This window comes from Aethalodelphis obliquidens, unplaced genomic scaffold (genome assembly GCF_003676395.1).
Source record: "Aethalodelphis obliquidens isolate GAN/ISIS:26980383/991018 unplaced genomic scaffold, ASM367639v1 scaffold30, whole genome shotgun sequence".
NCBI lineage: Eukaryota > Metazoa > Chordata > Mammalia > Artiodactyla > Delphinidae > Aethalodelphis > Aethalodelphis obliquidens.
The window spans coordinates 14,606,060-14,630,057 of record NW_020837974.1 but is presented as its reverse complement, the minus strand read 5'-3'; the positions used below and the strand labels follow the sequence as shown (position 1 = coordinate 14,630,057).

The following is a 23,998-nucleotide window of genomic DNA, read 5'->3' as shown; positions in this document are numbered from 1 at the left end:
GATTTTTCTCTAGTCTCTGGAAGAGGCATGGCCCTGCTGAGGTTTGATTTTGTCTCAATAAAACCCACTTCAGGGACTTCCCCGGTGACACAGTGGTTAAGAATCCACCTGCCAGTGCAGGGGACATGGGTTTGAGCCCTGGTCCAGGAAGATCCCACATGCCGCGGAACAACTAAGCCCGTGCGCCACAACTACTGAGTCTGCGCTCTAGAGCCCTCGAGCCACAACTACTGAGCCCATGTGCTGCAGCTACTGAAGCCTGCGCGCCTAGAGCCCATGCTCCGCAACAAGAGAAGCCCCCGCAATGAGAAGCCCACATGCCGCAACTAGAGAAGGCCTGCATGCAACAACGAAGACCCAACGCAGCCAAAAATAAATTAAAAAAATTTAAAAACCCACTTCAGACTTCTGACTTCAAGAATTATAAAACAGTGTTTATGTTATTTTAAGCCATGAAGTTTGTGGTACTTTGTTACAGCAATAGGAAATCAATACAAGGTCACACTGAGCTTTGGTGTAAACAGCTTCTGAGATTAAAAACACAGTAGACAAGAGGAAAGTATGTAGCCAGTCTGTAGCAGAACAGAAAGAGGCAGATAAGTGGAGTAGCTCAGTCATGTATGGACAGAGTCTGGGAGAAAAGCTGCACAAACTCTTGCCCTTCCTGAGCTAGGACAGGCCATTCCTTCTGGTCAGGCCAGGCTCCTGAGTGGGAAGCCCAGCGAGGCTGACTGCAATTCAGTTAAGGAGGAACTTTTAACAGGATTGTCTGGAAAGAGTCCCCATTTAGACTGGGGTGTGCCCCCTCAATGGAGGCGGTAGAGATGGAGGGAGGCATCGCAGCAACTTCCTGCCTCCCTCTATTCCAATTCTCCATGTGCTAAATGTATTAGTTATTTTAATCCTGTCTGCTGTTGGATGGGTGAGGCCCTCCTTCATTTCAGAGACTAGATTTTAGGCATTCTCTGGATTAGCACTTTTTATTTTTTTTACTCCTACAATTTTGTTTCTGTTTGACCCCTTTGGGTTTCTTTAATTTTTTATTTTTAAAAATTGAAGTATAGTTGATCTACAATATTGTGTTAGTTTTAGGTGTACAGCAAAGTGACTCACTTATATATATATATATATGTATATATATATATTTTTTTCCCCAGAGTCTTTTCCATTATAGGATATTACAAGTTACTGCATATAGTTCCCTGTGCTATACAATAAGTCCTTGTTGCATATCTACAGATCAGCACTTCTGACTCTAAATGTGCACAAGAATAACCTGGTGTTTGTTAAGCTGCAGATTCTGAATCAGTAGGTTAGGGTGGGGGCCCAGGGAGGCTGATGCTGCTCGTCTGCAGCAACTTTGTGTAACAAGGTTCTAAAGATCAGTGACTCTCAAACCTGAGCACACGTCAGCATCACCTGAAGGACTTGTTAACACAGGCTGCTGGGCCCACCCAGAATGTGATTCAGTAGGTCTCGGTGGGGACTGAACATTTTCCTTTTAACAAGTTTGAAGAAAATGATGGTGATAATAATCAGGAACCACACTTTGAGAACCACCACTCTAGAAGATTCTATGTGTGACCCACAGCTTTCACCCTTTTGGGAATTTGGGGTAGTGTCCCCACTGCTGGAGTTCTGGTTCTTTAGCTTACAAAGTCTTCTCATTGCTCCCAGAGTCGCTCAGGAGGAGTCATTCATTCTTCTTTGTGTTTAGCTTGCTTACCTCTGTTGTTAAGAAACGTCTGAAATTTGTGTTTTATTAGCAGGATTTTGGTGAGATTTGTATAGACGAGGCCTCTGCATCTCTGCTGGCTCTGGGGACCACCGTTATGGAATCCTTACCATGTCCTAGGCCTGGCCTCGGGCTCTTTGCAGACTCAGTGAGACCATCCCTCCCTTGACCGCAGCACGGGCAGGCCCCTCTGGCACCACCTGTCCGTGGCCCTCACCTCACGGTTAGTGTCTGGGAATTTGTACGTTACTCTTCAGGGTGGAGGAAGTGTCTTCTTTACCTGTGTATGCAGCTCACCTAGTGCCTGGCATCACATGCTAGCCGGATGACCGACTTTACCACCAGATACACCATTCCCCTCAGAGGGTACAGGACCCTGATGGTCTGGGGAAGGGTGGGTTAAGCAAGGGGACAACGTGAGCAGGGCAGCCTAGGAAGGACACTGGAAGGAAGGGGGACGGACGGGGCTGTCTGGGTTAACCCAGCCCGTCAGCTCCCACCAGGGCTCCAAGGAAGCCAGTCCCGCCAAGACACCCAAGGCAGGAAGTCACTGTGAGGCCCACGGTGAAGGGGGTGGGGCCTGCGCAGGGTGGAGGCTCTGATGCGCATCCCCTCCACCCTTTCCCATCCCTGACTCTAGCCATGCTTGTCCAGTTCCTCCACTTCCTCTATGGCCCCTAACTGCATCCCCACCGACTGAGGCAGACAGGCTGGGCAGGAAACACACACAGCCTCCTCTTGGGCCCACTTTATTTGGGAGAGGCATGGGGAGGGCTCTAGGCCTCCTGTGCCCCTAGGAGAGCTCGCACCTGCCCAATCTGCCAGTCGACACTGGAGCGCGCGGTGCCCCCCAGGGCTGCGTACTGCTCCACGCTGTGTCCGTAGTCCCACACGTGGCTCACGTCTCCCGAGAACAGGGGGCTGGGGGGAAAGGAGGAGGTGGGCCTGGGCTGGCCTCGAGGAAGGCAGCAGGGGGAGGGGAGGGGAGGGGAGGGGAGGGGAGCACACCACACCTGATGGTCTGTAGCTCCTGCAGCGACAGCTGGTTGAGGGCGACCCCTTTGGTCTCGGCCATGAACACGGCTTTCCCGGAGGCCTCGTGGGCCTGGCGGAATGGCATCTGGGGGCGCGGGGGGCGGGAGAGCGGTGCTGACGCAGGCTTCCTGAGCTCCCTGTTCTGCTGGGGGTGCCGGCCCTCCCCCTGCGCCATGACCACCGCCACCCCCAGCCTGAGGAACATCCCTGTCCCCTCGCCCCTCCACCCTGGCTGCCCCACACTTACCCCTTTGCGGACCAGGTAGTAGGCGAGGTCAGTTGCCAGCATGTCAGGACTAAGAGCCCGTGCCATATTCTCACGGTGAATCTGGGGACAGCAGGCCAGGCGAGTGTGAATCTGGGGGGCCCTTGGTCCTGGAGCTGCCAGCCTAAGGCCTACCCCACCTCAGCCAGGAAGTCCCCTGCCTTGGGCAGATCCCCTCTTACCCACCCTCTTCTGCTTTCTCTGCTTGAACCATCATTTCATAATTATTGATAATTATTAGCTGTGCTACTGGGGTTGCCTCCTTATCTTTAGCATCAGAATCACCTGGAGGATTTATAATGAATACAGATCTCCGTGGCCTAACCCAGAGTCTCTGATTCAGCAGGTCTGGAGGGGGGCCTAGGACTGCAGGTCTGTCAAGTTCTCAGGTGATACTGATGCTGCTGATCTCGGGACAGCCGCTGCTTTAGAGACACATCCTGAACTATTTGGGAATGAAATGATGAGGGGGATTTGCTTAAAAACAACGGTGGAGGGGGTAGTGGGTAAAGACAGCTGAAGCAAGAATGGCCATGGGTTGATAGTTGTTTAAGCTGAGTGTTGGTACATAAGGGTTCATGATACACAGCCTCTCAACTGTTGTATACTGAAATTTCCCATAGTAAATGGTTAAAGAAGAAATCTGGCCAGGCCAGCTGATGGGGCTCCTTGAGTCTAACCCACTTCCATTCTACTGCAGTATGTCTCTTCGCTCTTCCCAGGGCAGGAACAAGCACATGGCCCCTCCCTCTGCCCCACGGCCTCTGGACCCACCCACGCTTGCCTCCTCTCAAGATCGCCCTCCTGGCATCCCAGCCCTGAGCTTAGGGGCCTCGGGGAGAAGAGACGTGTCTTGCCTGCAGTGTAGAGATGACGCCAGTGGCCACCTGGATGACGGCGCTCATGGTGTTGGACACTTCAAACACGGCTTCCTTGTCCTCCTGGGAGGCACATGGCAGGAGGTAAGGGCCCAGTAGCCTGGTGCCCAGTGAGGCCTTCCCACTGCCTTCCACTGGGAACACTCAGCACCTTGTACACCCCGCACCAAGGGAGAGGAGAGCACTCCCAGGGCTGGGTGCGCAGGACAGGAGGTGGCAATTCTGTGGGGCCCCTGCCCAGATGAGCCAGGACCCCAAGAATTGGTATGCGGTGTGTGTGCAACTGAGTCCCCAGCCTCGCACCTGTAAGTCCTTGTTGTAGGTGCTCGGAAGTCCCTTGAGGGTCATCAGGAGCCCAGCACACTGAGGGGACAGGGAGGATCAGGGGGCTGGACCTTGGAGCCTGTCCTGGACGTTCCCTCAGGACCCTCCGGGTCAGCGCAGAGGCCTCGCCCCAACTCCCTGCCCTGCTTACCCGCCCAAACACTCGCCCCGCCTTGCTCCGGATCAGCTCCAGGCTGTCTGGGTTTTTCTTCTGGGGCATCAGGCTGCTTCCAGTGCTGGAGACAGAGATGCCGGGGCTGAAGGGGCTCCGGTGCCCCTTGGCTGGTCTGCTGGGCAGCTCTGCCTGGGGGTTGGGGTGAGGAGGAAAGAAGCCATGCTGGTGGGCGCAGAGCTGGGGGAGGGCAGGCGCAGCCTTACCTGTAGGCATCTGAGAGCTGCACCAAGTTGAATTCCTTGGTGCCATAGAGGATGAGATCCTCGGCCATCCTGCTGAGGTGGGTCATACACAGCGAAGCCCAGAACAGGAACTCAGCTTGTGGGAGGAGAGGGAGAGCAGGCTGTCTGGTCACCAGGCCTCGCCCCTCACCCAGCCTGGAGAAGGTCCGGTGGGCCATACGGGGGTGGTAGGAAGCTGGAGAGGAGGCAGGGCAGGGGGACAAAGGCAGCACGCACTGCAGGGGACTGGCCCTGGAGAGTGGGCGGGCTAGCGCCCAGGACTCACCCACAAAATCTCGCTCACTGGTGGCATCCATGCTGTTGAGAGTGATGGCCCCAAAGTTCAGTTCTGGCCGATTCGGGAAGGGGAAGGCAATAGGGTTGGGCTGGAGGGCGAGGAGGGGCCTTCTCCCCACCCCCACCCCCCAACCAGGCTGCCCAGCACCCCCCCATGACCCCCTCTCAGGGAGGAGGAGTAGGCAGGGGCAGGAGGTTGGGAAGGTCTTTGGTACAGGTCCCAGGAGGGAGGCGGGAGCCCTGAGTCTCCCCGGCACCATGCACCTCTCCCATGGCCTCCCCTTGCCTCTCTAGCCTCACTGGCCATAGATAATAGACCAGGGTTTTACCCGGACACCTGCCCTCTCTAAGTGTGTGTCTGCGAGACCTGGCAGGTGCTGAGGGTGGTCTCCTGGGAAAGGAGGGGCAGGGTGCCTCACCTGCTCGGAGCAGCTCCCGGTCCACACCCAGAGGGTTGCCTGCGATGGCCCCGCTGCAGAGATGGGAGGGGTTCTGAGTGACCGGGGCTCCCGGCAGGCAGGTCCTGGCATGTACCTGCACGCACACCTGTGCTGAGCTCTGGTTGCCAGGGCTGCGGCCTGGTCGGCTTGGGTGCCAGAGAGTTGTCCCCACGCGGGGGAGACGGCACGATGTGAGCAGCTGGCTGGCTCTCTGGAGAGCTCTGGCCTGGCTGTGACACACTCATCACCCCCATCTTAGAGAGAGATGTGGTCTCCCTCCCACCGTGGCTGGGGAGGCTGACTGCCTGGCTTCTGTCCCCCTCTGCCCTTCCTGGCCCCTCCTCCTCTCTTGAAGCCCAAGGAACATGCTAAGTATGTGGCAGCAGCCCCATCCTTGGAGCACTGGGCCTCACTCACCTCCCCAGGGGCAGGACGTTGATCCGCTTCTGCACCTCCAGCAGCCTCTCAGAGTCTCTGGTCAGTGCCACAGCATGGCTGTGGGAAGCCAGGAGGCAGGAGGGTCAGGGCAGCCTGGGCTGGGCCCCTCCCCTCCACCACACCCCTCCCTCACTGCCCGCTCACCTCAGGATCCAGTGGCTCCAGCGGATGGGCTGAGCCCTCTGCAGGTGTGTGTACCCTGGGAAGAGGATGTCACGTTCCCTGTGGGGGAAGAGTAGGGGCAGGGAGCCTGAGGGCCTCAGGAGGTTCAGGCGAGGCCTGCCTGGGACCCTGGGACCCTGCAGTCCTGGGCCCCTGTAGGGAAGAGCAGGGCAGGCTCACCAAGGATCTGCCTGCACAAGGGACCAAGTGATCTCCTGGGGACAAACATGGTGTAAGGGAAGGGTCGGGAGGTGGGGCATTGTGACTGGGCCATGGCTGGGGGGCGTCCAGAGGGTGAACGTAGGACCAAGTAGAGATTACCCCTTCAGCTGGGGCCTCTGCACCTTGGCAGCAGATCTGGGTAGGGGCCAGGGCAGGAGGGGAGGTGCACGGCAGGTACCACCTGGCAGTGAGAGGAACTCCAGAGGAGCCCAGAATAGCTGGGGGCACTTTAAAGTAGGCAGGGCAGTGGCACAGGTGCTGTGAGTGACGGTTCTAATTTTTTAAATAAACAGCTTTATTGAGATATAATTCACATACAAATCACCCATTTAAAGTGTACATTTAGTGTACAACCATCACCCCAAGAAAGAAACCCTGGGGCCTCCCTGATGGTGCAGTGGTTAAGAATCTGCCTGCCAATGCAGGGGACATGGGTTCAATCCCTGGTCTGGGAAGATCCCACATGTCGCAGAGCAACTAAGCCCGTGCGCCACAACTACTGAGCCCACGTGCTGCAACTACTGAAGCCTGCGCGCCTAGAGTCCGTGCTCCGCAACAAGCGAAGCCACAGCAGTGAGAAGCCCGCTCACTGCGTGCACCAATGAAGACCCAACACAGACAAAAAAAAAAGGAAAGAAACCCTGTACTCATTAGCAGTCAGTCCCTAATCCTCCCAACACCCACCCTGCCCCGAGGATGACAGTTTGAGGGCCTTTGTTTTCCCCCAGTGAAGTCAGTGAAACAGGGGTCACAGGGAGCTGGGGAAGAGGAAGGGTCAACCCTGTCTCTGACACCAAATAGAGACTTCTCAGAAGTCACGTCACAGAAGCCAAAGCTTGGGATGAGGCCAGCGGGAGGCAGCCCTCAGCTCTGTCCTTTGCCCACCATGCTGTGTGGGGATGGGGGACATGGGGCACAGGCAGGCCAAGGAGTGACTCTCTGGTTGCCACGGGCAAGCCAGCCCCTTTCCGCGGGCTTCGGGCCATCTGCCTAGTGCCTTAGCCTCTGGCCTGTGAACCCTCAAAGAGTGAGCTCCCCCTGCCTGCTAAGCTGGGCTGGCTGGGGGTCGGGGATGCTGCAAGAAATCCCCACTCCTGGCTGCTCTGCCTCACTCAGTCCAGGAGTTCTGGACTGTACCCCTGTACCCCAGAGCCTGGCCCCCCTACCCTCATCACCCCTGCCACCTAGGTCTGGCATTCAGGCTGCCTGTCTCGGGGGAGCGGAGACCCTGGATGCCCTCATGCCCCTCTCTGCCACCTGGTGTTGCATGCACTCACGCCTCTGCCCGATCCACCATGGTTCTGATGAGCTCCCGGAGGAGGGCAGAGAGCGTGGAGCAGTTCTGCCGCATCCACAGCCTGAGGTCTGTGACCACCTGTTGGGAGGAGGATGTGGCACTCAGGGACCACAGATGTGTTGCCTCCCTGGGGAGCCAGGACCGCTGCTGAGCCCCAGCTCTGCTGTCTGGACCCCCCAAGGTTGGGAAGGCCCAGGGCGGGGAGCCGGGCAGGCTGGCGGCACCTGGTCATTCCGACTTCGTCCAGTGTGCAGCTTCCCTGCGGTTTCACCGATGAGCTCCTGGGGGTGGAGGGAGGCACGCAGTCGGGGTCTGCCTGCTTGTGGCCCTCCCTCCCTGCCCCGGGGTGCCCTGGTTCTGCCCGATCTCTGCTAAGGCCTCCTGCTCTGAGGTTCCAGTGATGAAGGGAACAGAATGATGGTGCTTATGCTCAAAGTGGCCCAGAGAGGGGAGGGGCAGGGGTGGGGGGTGAGGTGGGGGTGGCCTCACCTTCAGACGCCGCTCATTGGCCGTGTGGATGTCCTCATCACTGGGGTTTAGTTTGAAGGTGCCCTGGGCCCACTCCTCAGCTACCTGTAGCAGATAGCAGCAACACGGGGGTCAGGAGGGTGGGCATCAGCAGTTGAGTCCTGGCAGCGCTCCACCCCCGAGGAGAATCACAGACCAAGAGCACGTTTGCTCAGGAGCCATAGGACCCCAGGAGCATTAAGGGATGAAGAGAGACAGTCAGCACAGCATGTGGTTAAAGGGCACCTCTCTAGGCATATGATCACTACGAGGGGAGATGGCAGGCTTGGGATGATACCGCAGCCTGCGCTCGCTCGGGGATTTGGTGAAAGCCTGGGACCACAGGGAGGGACGCTGGGTTGGGCCTGGGAGTGTGGAGAGTACCTTGTCCAGGCCCTGGAGTATCTGGTCCATCTCGGTCTTGGTGAGGATCCCCGCCTTCTGCAGGCCCCGGCTGTAGGCCTTGCTGCCCTGCACGTCTGCCTCCCAGAGGTGCTGGTCATAGGTGATGGACGAGTTGAACTTCTCCATGATGGGGTCCACTGCGCCCACAAACCGGCCACCCCACAGCTTCCCGCTCTGGCCAGGAGGGTATGATCAATTAGTCTCCTCCCCCCTTGAGAACAGTACCTCCCACAAAGGGCCCTCAGGAGAGTTATCAAATCTGACGGCAGTGGGAGCCAGCAGGCAGGGTTATTCTCACTGGACAGATAAGGAAACTGAGGCTCAGAGAGGGTTAGGAACTTGCCCAGAGTCACTCAGGGAGTGAATGTGGGAAATTGGCTGGACACTGAAGTTAGGTTCTTTCCCACCATGGAGCGCTGCTCCAGGGAGATGATGGCAGGCACCCCTGAGACCACAGCAGAACTTCTGGGACCCTTCCTGCCACTGACCAAAGTGAGAAGTCACTCTGGAATCCAGCTCTGATGTACCAGGGATAATGACAATAATGTTGGCTAACATACGTCGCGTTCTCACTGTCTGCCAGGCACCATTATTTGCTCGTCACGCAGACAGCAACGCTGTGAACTGGGTACCAATACTATCCTGCTACAGAGAGGAAAAACTGAGGCACAGAGCAGATCTTTACCTTGCCCTTGCTGAGAGCGGCAGAGCCCGGACTGCACCTCGGCAGCCGGAAGTCGAAGCCCTGCTCTAAACCCCACATGCCAGCAGGACCTCTCTGCTGGCTCTGCTGTTCTGAACATTTGCTGCAGGGACAGGTGAGGAGGCACTTGAGGGGCCCCATCAGTCTCAAATTACCTGCATCTCCCTCCCCCAGCTTGGGGTGGGGCCTAAGGTCCCAACCCCCCATTCCTCTGGAGAGCACCCCAGACACACCCATTATCATTGGCCTTCTAGGAGGTCACTAGCTGACCCTCTGCCCCCCAGGAGCCAAGGGCAGAGGGATGGGACAGAGACACCTCTGTTTTGAAAGAGGGCATAGGTCAGGGCATGGGACAGATGGGGGAGGGAGCGCAGAACCCCTGAGGGGCAGTCCTAGTTCCCAGTGAGCCAAGGACAGGAGGAGAGTGGTCCGGGGTGGAGATGGGAATGTTACTTCGCTGGCATCTTTTCTGTGGAAGGGGTCTACAGTGGCCACTGGGGACATATGTTCTGCTCTGTCTTCCTGCAATGTCGTAGACCTCAGTTAGCCACCTGACCATAGGAGTGTTATATTACCTCTCTAACCTTCAGTGTTGTCCCTTTATAAAATAGGAATAATCATAGCATCTATCTGATGGAATTGTTAGATTAAGCCATTAGATTAAGCTAACTGCATACATAGCACAGTGCCTGGTACTCAGTAAGTTCTAGGTATTGCTAAGGGAGGGGCCGAGGGCTGCCAGGGTCAGGGTGTGCCTTAGCTCCACTCGTCACTCCTGTGTGCACCCCCGGGACCTGGCCCCAGGGTGCTCTGGCCCCAGGCTGTGAGCTGACCCCTCAGTGCCCAGCAGCCTTGGCTGCCAGAGGACTCTGCCCTGCAGATGTAGCCTCTGCCCCCACTCAGCCTTTTGAGCTGGACCTGCCCCTTACCCCCTGCTGCCCCGCCAGGCCTAGATCTCCAGCAAAGCACCACGTGGGGCCCTGGTCCTGACCACTGGGGCCAGAGGGCCAGGGCCAGCCAGTCAGGATGGGGAGGCAAGGCTGCCCTTCAGCCAGGGGCCTGGCATCACCTCCCCCAGCAGGCCCCTGGACTCGCTTCGTGGGTTGTTAGTAATAACAACTATTTAACAAGTGGGGCCGCAGCCAACCCAATTAGCGCCAACCCACAGGACGGCCTGGGGAAAGCAGAGGTCGCCTGGCGCCCTGGTTTCCTGAAGGCAGCCCACTCCGCATTGGGGCCAAGCTCCTACCCTGCTGGCAGTCTTAAAAGGACCCCAGGAGGATGTTAGAGTGACGTGCCACCACCTGGGCACTGAGAGGGGGGCGAGATGGTGGGAGAAGCCACTGCTGTGAGCCAGGGTACATCTGGGCCAGAAGGATCCCTTTGGGGCAAGGGGACAGGGACACTGGTTCAGGCTGGGATGAAAGAGCAACAGCCAATTTAGAACACATGGGAAATACCGGCGTTGTCCCTCTTAGTGTCATTAGCCATGATTTATTGAGCACCTACTATTGCTTCGCCCTGTGCCAGGCATTCTCCAGATGCTCTTACACCCTCCTATGAGGTTACCCCTATTTTACAAATGAGGAAAGACATTCAGAAAGGTCGAGTGACTGCTTCAGAAGCCAAGTCTGTTTGGCCCCAAAGTCCAGGCCCTGCCACGGGCCCTCCACCATGACCCAGAAGCTAGTAGGGCAGACAGTCTTGACCCATTTATTCAATAAAAAACTGAGGCCCAGAGAGGAAGTGACTTGCCAGCTAATGGGGGCCAGGAGGGACTGGAACCCACACCTCCTGCTTCCCAGACCCAGGGTTCCCTTCTCTGGCATCAAGCAAACAGCCCCTTTTACTTGAAGGGTTCAAAGCAATGACCTCATGATCCAGTACCTTACAGAGAAGGCAGACAGCTAATATTATCCCCATCTGCCGGGTAAATCAACTGAGGCCCAGGGAAAGGAACCTGTGCCTCAGACTCCTGCCACTAAGTCAGAAAGAGAACCCAGGAGTCCTCTGGCTCTGAGGGAGAGAGGCCAATGAGACAGGAAGCCACCAGGTCCTGGGGCCACACGGCACGGTCCCCTACATCCTGGCTCTTAGCACACGCAAGAGTCCTGTGGACTCTGCTACACAGGGACAACTGCTATGGTAGGAGAGGGGCACAGGATGGGGACTGACAGGAGGACAGGGGGTGGGGGGCGGGAAGGAAGGAATGAAGAGGTGAGGGTGCTGAATGAGTGGGCCGCACCTTTCCCGCCCGGCCTAGATCACGGTCAGGTCAGGGCCACCTTCCCCAGCAGTGTGGGTTGGGGCATTTGCCACAAAGGCTGCCTAGGGAGGGGTGAGGGACCGGGGAGAGCAGATGGTGGTGGGGATACCGGGAAGTCGGGGCAAAGCTGTCTTTAGGGCTCTGGCAGGTGCGCCGGGGCGTACCCACTGCCTGGAGCCAGCGAGGACAATTACCAGGAGGGTGGAGGGCGACAGGTCTGGCTCGGGGAGATCGCGTGCGCAGGTCACTGTCCTGGCTGGCGCCCAGGGCGCCCCTCCCCCTCGTTTGGAGGCCTGGAGGACCGGCGTCCTCGAGATCCCACTCACCTCCGATGCCATGTTGGGCGGTTCCTTGCCGTCCGGGAGCCTAGGTCCTCCGGGTCTGGAAGACAGGGCAGGACTGACGACCTCGTCGGCCACCGGGCGGTGTCCCCCGGGCGGGGCCGGCTCCGGGTTGGGGCACTGCCTTTGGAGCGCAGCCTGTGGCGGAGGCGGACGTGGGCAGTGCCCAGCCAGCGCTCGCGCGGGTCCTCTGCGTCCTCCCCTCCCGTCAGTCCCGCCCGTCCAGCCCGTTCGGCCGCCGAGCACTTACCACCGCCTGGCCGCGCGGTGAGTCTCTCCACAGCCGCGAGGCTGGACTTTTCCGGCCGGCAGAGCGTCAACAGCCGCCCAGCGCTGTCCCCGCCTCCTATCGGCGGCCGCACCAATCCCAGGCAGCCCGGCCCCGTGGGCGTTGCCTCCGCCCTCCAACCCCGGCTGTGGGCGGAGCCGTCTCCGGAGCGGCTTTGGGCTGAGCAGCACTAGGGAGGCGGTAGGCGACTGTGAGGGTCCCCTACACCCAGGGCGGCAGTGCTCAAGGCTGCAGACTGCTCCGGGCACTGGAGGGAGACCCGGGCTAGGGATAGAGGTAAAGACACTGGGCCAGGCCTGGCGGGCTCACAGGAGACACAAGGTGAAAAGCCACGCCCGATCATTCGTTCATTCAACAAACACGTACCCGCACCTCCTATGTGGTAGGTACAGAGTTAGACACTGAAGAAAAGGAAATGAGCATAAGAAATGATGCTTGCCTCAAGAAGCTTTAACAAAGCGTGGATAAGGTGTGCAGGGGGCACAGAGGGCAGCGCAGAGTGGGGCGTCCATCTTGGGGTACTCAGGGAAGGGTTCCCTGACACGATTAATTAACTAATTATTCAACAAAATAGACAGCCTGGGTTCTGGCCTTAGGGGCCCTAGAACTTCTGCCCTGGAAGTTCCACATTCTGGGGGAGATGTTCCCTGAGTTGAGTCTTGGAAATAAAAGGGAGTTAGCTCAGCAAAAAAGGGGATTAGAACATTCCCTGCGCCGGGGTGGGGGGTGGGGGGGTCAGCCTGGGCAAAGTCCGGGAGGCCAGAGGCCAGAAAGTGAATGGCCTGCTTGCAGGACTGGAAACCAAGAGTGGCTATAACAAAGGGTCAGGGGCTTTAGAATGGAGGTGGGGAGGAGAGGTGGGAAGTAGGTTGGGGTAAGATTGTAAAGGGCCTTGAATGTCAAACGAGAGGGTTTGGTCTTGATAGGACCTATGGTCCTCCCATAGGTCATAGGGAGCCAACAGATGTTAAAAATTGAGGGAGCCAAAATTTTTTTAGAAAGATACTTCTGGCAACAGTACTGAGGATGGAATGGAGGGGAGAAGGGACCAATAGCTGGGATACCTCATGGGTTGATGGTTTTTAGCCCTCACTCAAGAGTGGAATTACTTGGAGTTCCTAGAATGCATCAGGCTGTTGCAAGGTTTCCTAAATGCTCCTCCCTGTGCCTGGAATGCCTTCCCTCACTGTCTGTCTTGCTACTCCCATTCATCTGTCAGCATTTGAGCGAAGCATCATCAAAGTTGGGAAGACTCCCTGCTGATCCAGGTATCCAGCTCTGGGCTCCCATGCGATCCTGGAGAAGCATCTAGCAGTCTTTCCCTGAATTGGGAGCACTGTAGTTGTGGCTTCTGGGTCTTCTCCCCCACCCAACTGTAGGCTCCTTGGAAGCAAGGCCTCATCCTCTTTATCTCTGTGACCCCCTAACCTCTCCTGTCTTCTCCCACAAAAGCCCCAGAACAGGGCTGCAGCAGGCCCCTAGGTGGGCAGGGAAGCCCTTGAGACCAGCTGTGAGCCATGTGGTCCTGACAACTGAGAGAGTGCTGTGGCAAACCCTGGGATCTACCTGCTAGTGTCTGAGGCCTGACATCCCCTCCTGGGAGGTCAAGTGTCAAAGCCAGAGGTACTTTGCAAATATGAGGTCACATTCCTGAATACCCAGCAACATACAGGGATCAAACCCTTTGGCAAATGAATTGAGGCTGGAAAGGGTGTTGGGGAAGTGTTAAAAAATGCTCAGTCTCACTGTTAAAAGCCTCATGAATCTGGGTATGTATGGATGTGTGTGTGTACATATATGTACATATATACGATGCATGTATCAGCTTTATTGAGATTTAATTGATACACAATAATATACAAATATTTAAGTGTACAATTTGATATGTTTTGACATATGTACACCCATGAAAATACACCATAATCAAAATAGTGAATGTACCCATCATACCCAAAATTGTCCTTTTCGCCCTCTTCATAATCTCCTCCTGCCTCTGCCCATCCATCCCCAAGAAAACACAGCTGCGCTTGTAACAATAGATTAGCTTACATCTTCTCTATATATATACATGGAATTATTATATATATGAAATTATTATATTTTTTCATTTGTCTTTTCTCACTCAGCATAATTATTTGGAAATTTATCAATGTTAGTACATGTGTCAATAGTTCATTCCTTTTTATTGATAAATAATATTCCATTCTATGGATATACCACAATTTATTTATCCAGCTGCCTGTTGATGGACATTTGATTTGCTTCCAATTTGTGGTTGCTACAAATAAAACTTGTATGTGCAAGTCTTTCTGTGGACATATGCTTTCACTTCCCTTGCGTAAATACCTGGTTCTCAGGCCTTTGAACTTGGACTGAATTACACCACTGGCTTTCCTGGTCCTCCAGCTTGCAGATGGCAGATTTGGGGACTTTTTGGCCTCCATATCAGCATGAGCCAATTTCTATAGATTATAGTTATAATAACTTTTAACGTCCTTCTCTGATTTATTAATCCTTCTCCTCATTACGGTTCATATTTTCTTGTCTTTTTACATACCTAGAAATTTTTCCATGCTAGACACGAGGTCTTTATCTTGTTAGGCGTTGGATATTTTTGTATTCTGATAAATCTTTTTGAGCTTTTCTCTGAGATACAGTTAAGTTACTTGGAAACAGTTTGATTCTTTTGTGTTTTGCTTTTCATTATCTCTTAGGTCAGAAGCAATGCACAGTCTAGAGCTAATTATTCCCCACTAATAAGGGAAGACCTTCTTGAATACTCTACCCAGTGAATTATGAGTTTTCCCAGTCTGGCTGGTAGGAATAGGCACTATTCTTTTTAATCCTTTTGGATGGTTCTTTCCCCAAACTCAGTTTCCTCACATGCATGCACTAATCAGTAATGCACTGAATACTCGCAGGGAACCCTCGGTAGACCTTCACAGTTCTCTTCTCCCTGTTACTCTTTTTGATGAACTCTAAAGTCCTCTGTCTCTCTAGGCTCCACTTTTTTTTCTCAACTCAGGGGGTCTGCCAGACTCTGCCTCGGTTCTTCCTCCCTGCATCATGTCCTTGGAACTTTATCAAAATAGTAAGCTGGATTACTATAGGGTTCACCTCTTTTGTTTCCTGTCTCCCAGGAATCACTATCTTTCAATGAAGAACTTTGTTTCATGTATTTTGCCTTTTTAAAAACTTTTATTATTTATTTATTTATTTAAGCTGCGCTGGGTCTTAGTTACAGCATGTGGGCTTCTTAGTTGTGACATGCGGACTCCTAGTTGTGGCATGTGGACTCTTTAGTTGTGGCATGCATGCGGGATCTAGGTCCCTGACCAGGGATCGAACCTGGGCCCCCTGCATTGGGAGTGTAGAGTCTTACCCACTGGACCACCAGGGAAGTCCCTATTTTGCCTTTTTAATTTTGCTTTTTGGTTGTTTCACGTGTGATGGTAAATCAGATCCCAACTGACTCTATCTTGGCCAGGAGCAAAAGTCTGGTGGCAGATACTTAACACAAAAGGTAAGGGTGGCAGAGTGAAACTTACCTTGGCTTAAATTCCAACTCTGTCACTTACTGTAAAATGGGGGCGGGGCAGTCTTTTATATCCAAATGGCTATTTGATCTTTTTCCTCAGACGTTTAAAAGACATCTAAAAGTCAACATGTTCAAAACTGAACCCCTGATCTCCGCACTCCTGACTGTGATTGTCATTTTGTGTTTCCCATGACAATAAATGCCAACACCAACCATCTAGTTGCTCAGACCAAAACCTTGGACTCCCGTTTTTCCTCACACCCGAATCTGATCAGTCATGTAATCCTGTTGGATCTATTTCAAACTATATCCAGAATCTGTTTCTCTCACTTCCACTGCTTCTTCCTGGACTGAGCCACCATCATCTTTTCCCTTGACTCTTAGTTACAACAGTCTTTCCTCTGGTGTCCCTGCTTCTACCCTTGCCCTTGGAAGGTCCCTTCTTAACACAGGAGCAGAGGATCCTTTTAAAATCTAAGTTAGGTCACGGTACTTCTGTTCAAAACACTCCTTTGGCTCCCCATTCTGTTCAGAGTGAAAGCCAACATCCTTCCAGTGGCCTAGAACTCAGTGACCTGCCCCGCTTCCTCCTTCCTTACGTCTCTGTCCTCTCCTCCTGTGACTTTTCACTCTCTACTCCAGCCACACTGGCTCGGTGTGGTCCTCAAACATCCAGGCCTGGGGACTTCCCTGGCGGTCCAGTGGTTAAGACTCCATGCTTCCACTGCAGGGGGCACAGGTTTGATCCCTGGTCAGGAACTAAGATCCTGCAGGCCATGCGGTGAGGCAAAAAAACAAAACAAAACAAAACAAACAGGTGTTTCTGCCATGTGTTTTTTGTTTGCTTGTTGTTTTGTAAAAATATTTATTTATTTGGCTGCGCCGGGTCTTAGATGTGGCACTCGGGATCTTCATTGAGGCATGCGGATCTTTTCAGTTGAACTTTTTTGTTGCACCATGCATGTGGGATCTAGTTCCCCGACCAGGGATCAAACCCGGGCCCCCTGCATTGGGAGCGCAGAGTCTGGACCACCAGGGAGGTCCCTGCCATGGGGTCTTTGTACTTCTTGCTGTTCAGTGTGTGTCACTCCCTCACCTTCTTCACGTCCCTGCTCACATGTCACCTTCTCAGAAAGTGAGGACTTTCCTTGACTACCTTGTTCAAAGGAGCAGTTTGCTGCTGCTTCTCTCTCGCCTCCTCGCCTTTATTTTTCTCCACAGCACCATCACTCTCTGATATACTGTATTTGTCATCTATTTGTTTATTTGCACTTGTCCCTGCACACTAGAATGTGAGTGATTTCTGTCTGTTTTATTTTTTAATGTACTCCAGGTAACTAGAACATTGAAGGAACACAATAAGTATTTGTTAAATGAAAAAAAAAATAGAATGAATAAATGAGTAAAAATACCTAGCTTGTATGATTTGTTGTGAGAATCTGAGTTAATAATATATGTAAAATCTCAACACGAGGTCTGACAGGTATACAGTCGGGGCTCAATAAATGTGCTTTCATTGCTATTATTATTTTTAATTTTTGGCTGCACGCGGGCTTTCTCTAGTTGCTCTAGGCGCACGGGCTTCAGTAGTTGTGGCACGTGGGCTCAGCAGTTGTGGCTCGCGGGCTCTAGAGTGCAGGCTCAGTAGTTTTGGTGCACAGGCTTAGTTGCTCTGCGGCATGTGGGATCTTCCCGGACCAGTGCTCGAACCCGTGTCCCCTGCATTGGCAGGTGGATTCTTAACCACTGCACTACCTGGGAAGTCCCTCATTGCTATTATTGATAATAATAACTGTGCTCCCAGGAGAAGAGGGAGTCAGGGAGGAAAGGGGGAGGTTCTTACCTTATTACATCTCCTGAGCATCATCCTCAGAAATCCAAAGCTCTGACTCCTGCCAGAGGGAAAAAAAAGTTAAGGAAGAAATTTAGAGGCAGCCTGAGGCATTTTCTATATATAAATAAAACAAGAAACAAACCAACAACGATAGCTGATATTTGTTGAGCTCTGTGTGCCAGGCACTATGCTAAACATATTATAGGGCTTCCCTGGTGGCGCAGTGGTTGAGAGTCCGCCTGCCGATGCAGGGGACATTGGTTCGTGCTCCGGTCCGGGAAGATCCCACATGCTGCGGAGAGGCTGGACCCGTGAGCCATGGCTGTTGAGGCTGCGCGTCCGGAGCCTGTGCTCCGCAACGGGAGAGGTCACAACAGTGAGAAGCCCGCGGTACTGCCAAAAAAAAAAAAACATATAGTGATTACGTACTTAGATCCTCACAACCACCCTTTGTGGTCAATGCTATAATCACTCCCATTCTGCTGATGGGAATACTGAGTCTGGGAGAGATTAAGTGACTTGCCCCAAAACACCCAGCTAGGAAGTGGCAGAGCTGAGAATGACTACCAGTAGTCTGGGCACAAAGCCTGTGTTCTCTGCAAGTAGCAATGACATCCGTCTGAGGAGCCTTGACCATAGGGAAACCTTCTGTGTCCATTCTCGTTGCCAGCTTGGGGGTCCATGACTGTTCAGACAATGGACCACACCCATTTTCAGCTGAGGGCTGAGTGCTGTATGGAATTTACCTGCCTCGGAAGAATGAAAACCTTGCCCAGCCTCTCTCCCCTAAAATTTCCACCTTGGTACAGCAAAAGAGTCTTGGAAGGGTCTAGTGCAGAACAGAGAGGAATCCCTAATGTTGACAGGAGAGAGGTGAGGTTGGAGTTGGCCAGAGAACAGTGAGAACCCTGGCTCTGACACTTCCTGACTCCTCTCTGAGCTTCACTTTCCTCTCTGTGAAATGGGCTGATTATAGTGCTTAACTCTGAGGACTCCCGAGAGAAGTGAATGAGACCCCGCTAACGCCATGCCTGGCATGCATCCCCATAGGGATTTTGTGAGGATTAGATGAGTATACACATGTGAAGAGCTTAGATCAACTCTCTGGCAGCTGGTAAGCAGGCAAGTCTTACTATTCTAGACTCTCCCTGGGTAACTTCACTTTAAAGGCTTCAATTTCTACTTATACTTTCAAAAGCTCTATCTGCTTATTTTCTTCTGAGCTCTAAACCTAAGAGCTTCAGTGTTCAACAGGACATTTCCACTTGGGGGGCACATGGGCTTTGCTCATTCTCTAGCCCTTTGTATGTATTTAATACCTCTGCCTAAAAAGCCAGCTGTTAAGGAAAACAAAAGTCATTTTCTAGGGTGGTGTGATTTGGGTGGCAAAGAACAGAGACTCGTTAGGCAGCCTCAAGTTAGGAAAGTTTCAGGGAGGCCCTGAGTGGGGACACGCCAGGCAGGAATTTCAGCTATGGACCGGCCCAGCTTTGTTCCCTGGGTTGCCAGGCAGGAATTTCAGCTATGGACCGGCCCAGCTTTGTTCCCTGGGTTACCTGTTGCGCAGGCTCCTTCTGGGCAGCCTTCCCTTGGGGGAGGGCCTCTCTCCTGACTACTTGGCTGCCTCCATGCCATAGGTTGGGTGGCTGCATATGGCCCCCAAAGTCTTAGGGTAGCATCCCTTGGAGAACCTGGAGCTTAGCCATTTTATCATGGGGTCCTCAAAGGCGCTAGCTTCTCTTCTGTGGAAGCCCATCCCTGAAGCCTTGGCCTTGTGTGTTCCTTCCTGCACCCCACTCAAACACCCCTGGCTTTGGGACGTCTCTCCACCTCATTAGTCATTTCCTCCTCTGTTCCATAGCGTCTAAACACAGCATATCGTAGTTATTGATGTCCAGAGCTCGTTCCCAACTAGGCTGTCAGGTAGGCAGGGTAGGAGGTGTGTATTATTCATATTGGTATCATCACCACCGAATGGGCCGTCAGTACTTGTTTGCTGAGTGAATAACACAACGGAGACTCTCCACATGAATTAGGCCAGCTGGGTCTGGGTTGGCATTTTATTTACTTGTTGATTTTTAAAGTAAATTAGTTGTTTTAAAAATATTTTTGTAGGGAGTTCCCTGGCAGTCCAGTGATGAGGACTTGGCATGTTCATTGCCGTGGCCCTGGGTTCAATTCCTGGTCAGGGAACTAAGATCCCACAATCTGTGAGGCGTGGCCAAAAAAATTTTTTTTCTTTTGTATTGATAGTTTAAAAATAACATGTATCTCGAAACCTATTTTTAGGGCTTCCCTGGTGGCGCAGTGGTTGAGAGCCCGCCTGCAGCAGGGGACACGGGGTTTGTGCCCCGGTCCGGGAAGATCCCACATGCCGCGGAGCGGCTGGGCCCGTGAGCCATGGCCGCTGAGCCTGCGCGTCCAGAGCCTGTGCTCCACAGCGGGAGGGGCCACAACAGTGAAAGGCCCGCGTACCGCAAAAAAAAAAAAAATTTTTTTAAATTCCGAATGTGTAAAATTAAATGTTAAAAATTCCCCTCACTTCTCTTCCAAGCAATCCCCACAGGCAAATACCAGTAAAAAACATTTTAATGGCTTTATTGATATATAATTTGGATACCATACAATTCACCCATTTAAAGTGTACAACTCAGTGTTATTTAGTGTAGTCACAGGGATGTGCAACCACTATCACAATCTAATTTTAGGATATTTCTGTTTCCCTCCAAAGAAAGTATCCATCAGCTTTCCATCACCACCCTAGCCCCTCTCCCAGCTCTAAGCAACCACTAATCCACTTCCTGTCTCTAGATTTTTTTGCCTAGTCTTGGACATTTCATATATATGGAATCATACAATATGTGTGTCTGGCTTCTTTCACTTAGCATGTTTTTGAGGGTCATCCATGTTGTAGCATGTATTAGTACTCTATTCCTTTTTATTGCCAAATAGTATTCCATTGTATTAATATTGTATATTTCATTTATCCAGTCATGTCACAATTTTTTAAAAAAGTAAATGTATTTATTTATTTTTGGCTGCGTTGGGTCTTTGTTGCTGTGCTCAGGCTTTCTCTAGTGGCGAGCAGGGGCTACTCTTCGTTGCAGTGTATGGGCTTCTCATTGCGGTGGCTTCTCTTGTTGCAGAGCATGGGCTCTAGGTGCCCAGGCTTCAGTGGTTGTAGCTTGCGGGCTCTAGAGCGCAGGCTCAGTAGTTGTGGCACACGAGCCTAGCTGCTTTGCAGCATGTGGGATCTTCCCAGACCAGGGCTCGAACCCGTATTCCCTGCACTGGCAGGCGGATTTCCAACCACTGTGCCACCAGGGAAGTCCCAGTCATTAGTCACTATTAACAATTTAATACACCTCCTGTATTTGTTCAGATTGTCTGGGTTTGAATCTCTACTGGACAAGTTCCTAGAGGAATGACTTTTGGTAAATTATAATCTCTCCAAGCTTGGCTCAGTTTCCTCAGTAGAAAAATTTGAATAACAAAGGAGTCTACCTCATAGAGTATCATGGTTGTACTGTCACGGTAATTATTATTTGTTGAGCACTAAGTATGTGCCAGGCATTTTAGGTATCTAACAGATAGATCTATGATTTACAAATTAGGGAACTGAGGTTAGGAGAAGTTAGGTAATCTCCCAGGGTTAAACATCCCCTTAGAAATTGATGGAGGTAAATAGAATCACAGGCTGCCTGCAAAGCCTGCACTATTACTGTTAATATCACGGAATAGCAAAGCACTTATCAAGGGCCTTGCAAAGAGAATGTGTTTGGTAAATGATCTGATATAACTATTAAAAAGTGGGGAAAAAAGACATCTGCCATTGTTAATTTTTGGTATATTTCCTTCCAGTCTTTAGGAAATATTTCAAACCATACCAAAATTCCAGAAAATAATAGACATCAACATTTCACCTCTTTTTTTTTTTAAGAACACAAAATTTAGTAGATTAGGTGGCTCTATCTCCCATACCCTTAGGTATTTTTTTCCCTATGCTTATTTTTCCTTAGGTTATTAGAGTCACACCACATCATTTTCCATCTTTTAAATCCTATCTTGAGCATTTCCCTAGCATATCAAATTATGCTACATGGTTTCTCATGGTCACATATATTGATATACTGTATGGTTCAAACATGATTTATCAATTTCTCATTGTTGGGTATTTAGGCTGTCTCCCAGCAAAATTATCATTACACATCGATCTTTCTTCAAGCATCTGATAATTCCCTTTCGACAAATTCCTAGAAAGGCTGGAAGGTCACAGACTGCTTGTCATTCAAGCTCTTTGTACTTTCCTGCCAAATAGCTCTGAAGAATGGGAAATGGGAGAAGGGAGGCGGAGATTTTTTTCCCCCACTTTTTAGAACGTTTTATTCAATTATAACACACATAGAGAAAAATGCACATAAGCGTGCAGCTCACTGACTTTTCAGAAACAGAACACACCGCGTACCCAGCACCCAGGTCCTGAAATAGAGCATTTCCAGCGGCCCCGGGCCGTCTCACCCCTTGCCATTGTTACTATTCCCCGGTTTTTTTTTTGCGGTACGCGGGCCTCTCACTGTTGTGGCTTCTCCCGTTGCGGAGCACAGGCTCCGGACGCGCAGGCTCAGCGGCCATGGCTCACGGGCCCAGCCGCTCCGCGGCATGTGGGATCCTCCCGGACCGGGGCATGAACCCGGGTTCCCTGCATCGGCAGGCGGACTCTCAACCACTGCGCCACCAGGGAAGCCCCCGGGGTGGGATTTTAATGCCGCAAAGGCCTACTAATCCGATTACGTCTTTGGAAATTTACTTTATTCATACTACTTAGATATAACTTAGACCACGAAAACGTGAGCTAAATCCTGCCTGCAAACGCTTAACAGTCTGAAGTCGAGCTGGGCGTAGAGGACAGGGCTCGGACGGCTAGAGGGACATGCAGGGCTCGCGGCCCCGCCGGGTCCTCCAGGCTCCCGGTGTGCAGCGCGGCGATCCCGGCGTGCACCGCGGCGCGCGCAGCCGGCCCCAGGGAGCTCGCTGTGGACGGCCGGTGCGGCGGCGGGGCTGTGTGGAGCTTCGCGGGTGCTGTCGGCCGGAGGCGAAGAGGCGGGGTCGACATGGAAGTGTAAGCAGCTCGGGGCGCGTCGCTGGGTTTGGGCCGACGCTCACAGCTGGCGACCGCTAGACCCTGGGAGCCGGGAGACATGTTCCTGGGGCGACCCCTCGTCGCGGTGGGGAGGGCGACGGATCGGGAGGCGAGGGAGGAAGCGGCTCTCGCTCTGCTCCTCCGAACCTTCGCCCCCACGCCCACCGCGTGCCCAGCACGCGGGGCCGAGTGCCACTTGTCCCGGCTGCCTTTCAGGGTGCCTGTTCCCTCCCTCATCCACTCACTAGCGTTGCAGGCGTCACGGTGGGGAGCCTGGCCCAGTGTTGGAGCGGGAACTTCGAAGGTACAAAGCCCTGGGTCCGGCCTGGAAGTACTTGGAGGAGAGATGGGTAAATGCTGGGGTAGAGCTTTGCTTAGGGGCAGTGGGCTCCTTTGGAACCCTAACTCAGAACAGGTGCTGTCCAAGTTTGATGAGAAGCATTTAGCTATTTGTGTGTGGGTGTAGGGAGGGAGTAAAAGCCATTTTAACAGTTTTAACTCCACATGGTCTTTTCCGTGTCTGCTCATTGTACCGGGTGCAAATGGAAGTTTTTGTAGCTACTCTGTATGTGGATTTTTGCACGGTTGACGTTAACTTGTAGGCATACTATATTGTGTTCTCTTTGCCACCGATTATTTAATATTGATACTTTCTTTTATGTTCTTTAGCCTGTTTAATGTCTACATGTACTACTGTTTTTCAGACTTAAAAAAACACTGTATGTATATGTAACTGAAACGAAAGCTTCATGAGACAATGCAGTGTGCAGTACACTCTGATAGTCTCTTTTATTAAAATAGGGTGTAGACCCACTAAACTGATTTTGCAATCCACTAATGGGGTTTAATCTGCAATTTGAAAAACATGCATAATATTACTCTAGCCCAAGCCGTCATTATCAATTTTTCCCTCTTTATTAAGCATTTCCTGTCAGCATACAGACCAGCTTTAATTTATCTATCTTAAAAGAAAAATCCCTTGTCTGTCCCTACATCCATGTCCACCTGTTGCTCCCTCTCTGCTTCCTGTCACCAGAAAACTTCTTAGAAATGTTGTTTATCCCCTCATTCTCTCAATCATTCTTTTGGGCTTCCATCCTCACCAGTCTACAGAAATGGGTCTTAGGTAGGTTACCTGAGCCTTCCATCTTGTCAAATTCAGAAGTTGATTTTCTGGCCTCAACTTCCTTGATCCCTTAGCAGCAATTGATACAGAAACTCAAGACACTCTCTTGGCTTTGTGACGTGCTCTCTTGGATTTCCTCCTACATCAAGGACTACTTCTCAGTCTTCTTTCCTAGCCCCGCCTGCCTTCCTTGCTTGGGCTTCTAAATGTTGAAGTATTTTAGGGCTCAGTCCTGGGACCCTTTCTCTCCACATTCCCTTGGTCATTTTACCCATCTGTATGCAAATGATTCCCCAGAATATATTTCTAGCCCTTTTCTCTTATCCATCCAGTTGCTTAAACCAGAAATCTAGCCCTCTT

The 23,998-nt window shown here is 52.3% G+C and overlaps 2 protein-coding genes across 8 annotated transcripts in view; one reads left to right on the top strand and one right to left on the bottom strand.

Annotated features, from left to right (window-relative positions):
* Window positions 1-2,468: 2,468 nt before the first annotated feature.
* ASL (argininosuccinate lyase) lies at window positions 2,469-12,037 on the bottom strand. 2 transcript variants are annotated; one of them, XM_027126234.1, is made up of 17 exons: window positions 11,962-12,037; window positions 11,697-11,751; window positions 8,381-8,575; window positions 7,979-8,062; window positions 7,714-7,770; window positions 7,470-7,567; window positions 5,953-6,030; window positions 5,788-5,865; window positions 5,350-5,402; window positions 4,920-4,982; window positions 4,616-4,730; window positions 4,389-4,473; window positions 4,217-4,276; window positions 3,893-3,976; window positions 3,018-3,098; window positions 2,749-2,855; window positions 2,469-2,656 (listed from the first exon to the last, which is right to left on the bottom strand). In XM_027126234.1, the coding sequence occupies exons 2-17, from the start codon at window positions 11,706-11,708 to the stop codon at window positions 2,512-2,514; spliced, it is 1,395 nt and encodes a 464-aa protein (XP_026982035.1). In that variant the 5' UTR covers window positions 11,709-11,751; window positions 11,962-12,037; the 3' UTR covers window positions 2,469-2,511. The 2 variants fall into 2 exon arrangements, with proteins under 2 accessions (XP_026982035.1, XP_026982034.1); XM_027126233.1 differs by lacking the exon at window positions 11,962-12,037 and having other exon boundaries at window positions 11,697-11,895.
* The window catches only part of CRCP (CGRP receptor component), a 55,808-nt gene continuing 35,696 nt past the window's right edge, over window positions 3,887-23,998 (top strand). Inside the window, exons 1-2 of one of the 6 annotated variants that reach the window (XM_027126250.1) lie at window positions 3,887-3,997; window positions 8,985-9,219. Coding sequence is in view for 4 of the 6 variants with exons in the window: in XM_027126248.1 (XP_026982049.1) it covers window positions 22,303-22,491 (189 nt within the window). In the remaining 2 variants the exon portion in view is untranslated. Of the gene's footprint in view, window positions 3,998-8,984; window positions 9,220-22,079; window positions 22,492-23,998 lie in introns of those variants that run through there. The other 5 variants (XM_027126248.1, XM_027126249.1, XM_027126244.1 and 2 more) reach the window with 5 other exon arrangements.

Coding starts and splice junctions, on each gene's coding strand:
- ASL (XM_027126234.1), bottom strand. Junction 4,474..4,615: donor CAGCTCTCAGATGCCTACAG/GTAAGGCTGCGC, acceptor CTCTGTCTCCAG/CACTGGAAGCAGCCTGATGC. Junction 2,657..2,748: donor CAGGAGCTACAGACCATCAG/GTGTGGTGTGCT, acceptor CTTTCCCCCCAG/CCCCCTGTTCTCGGGAGACG.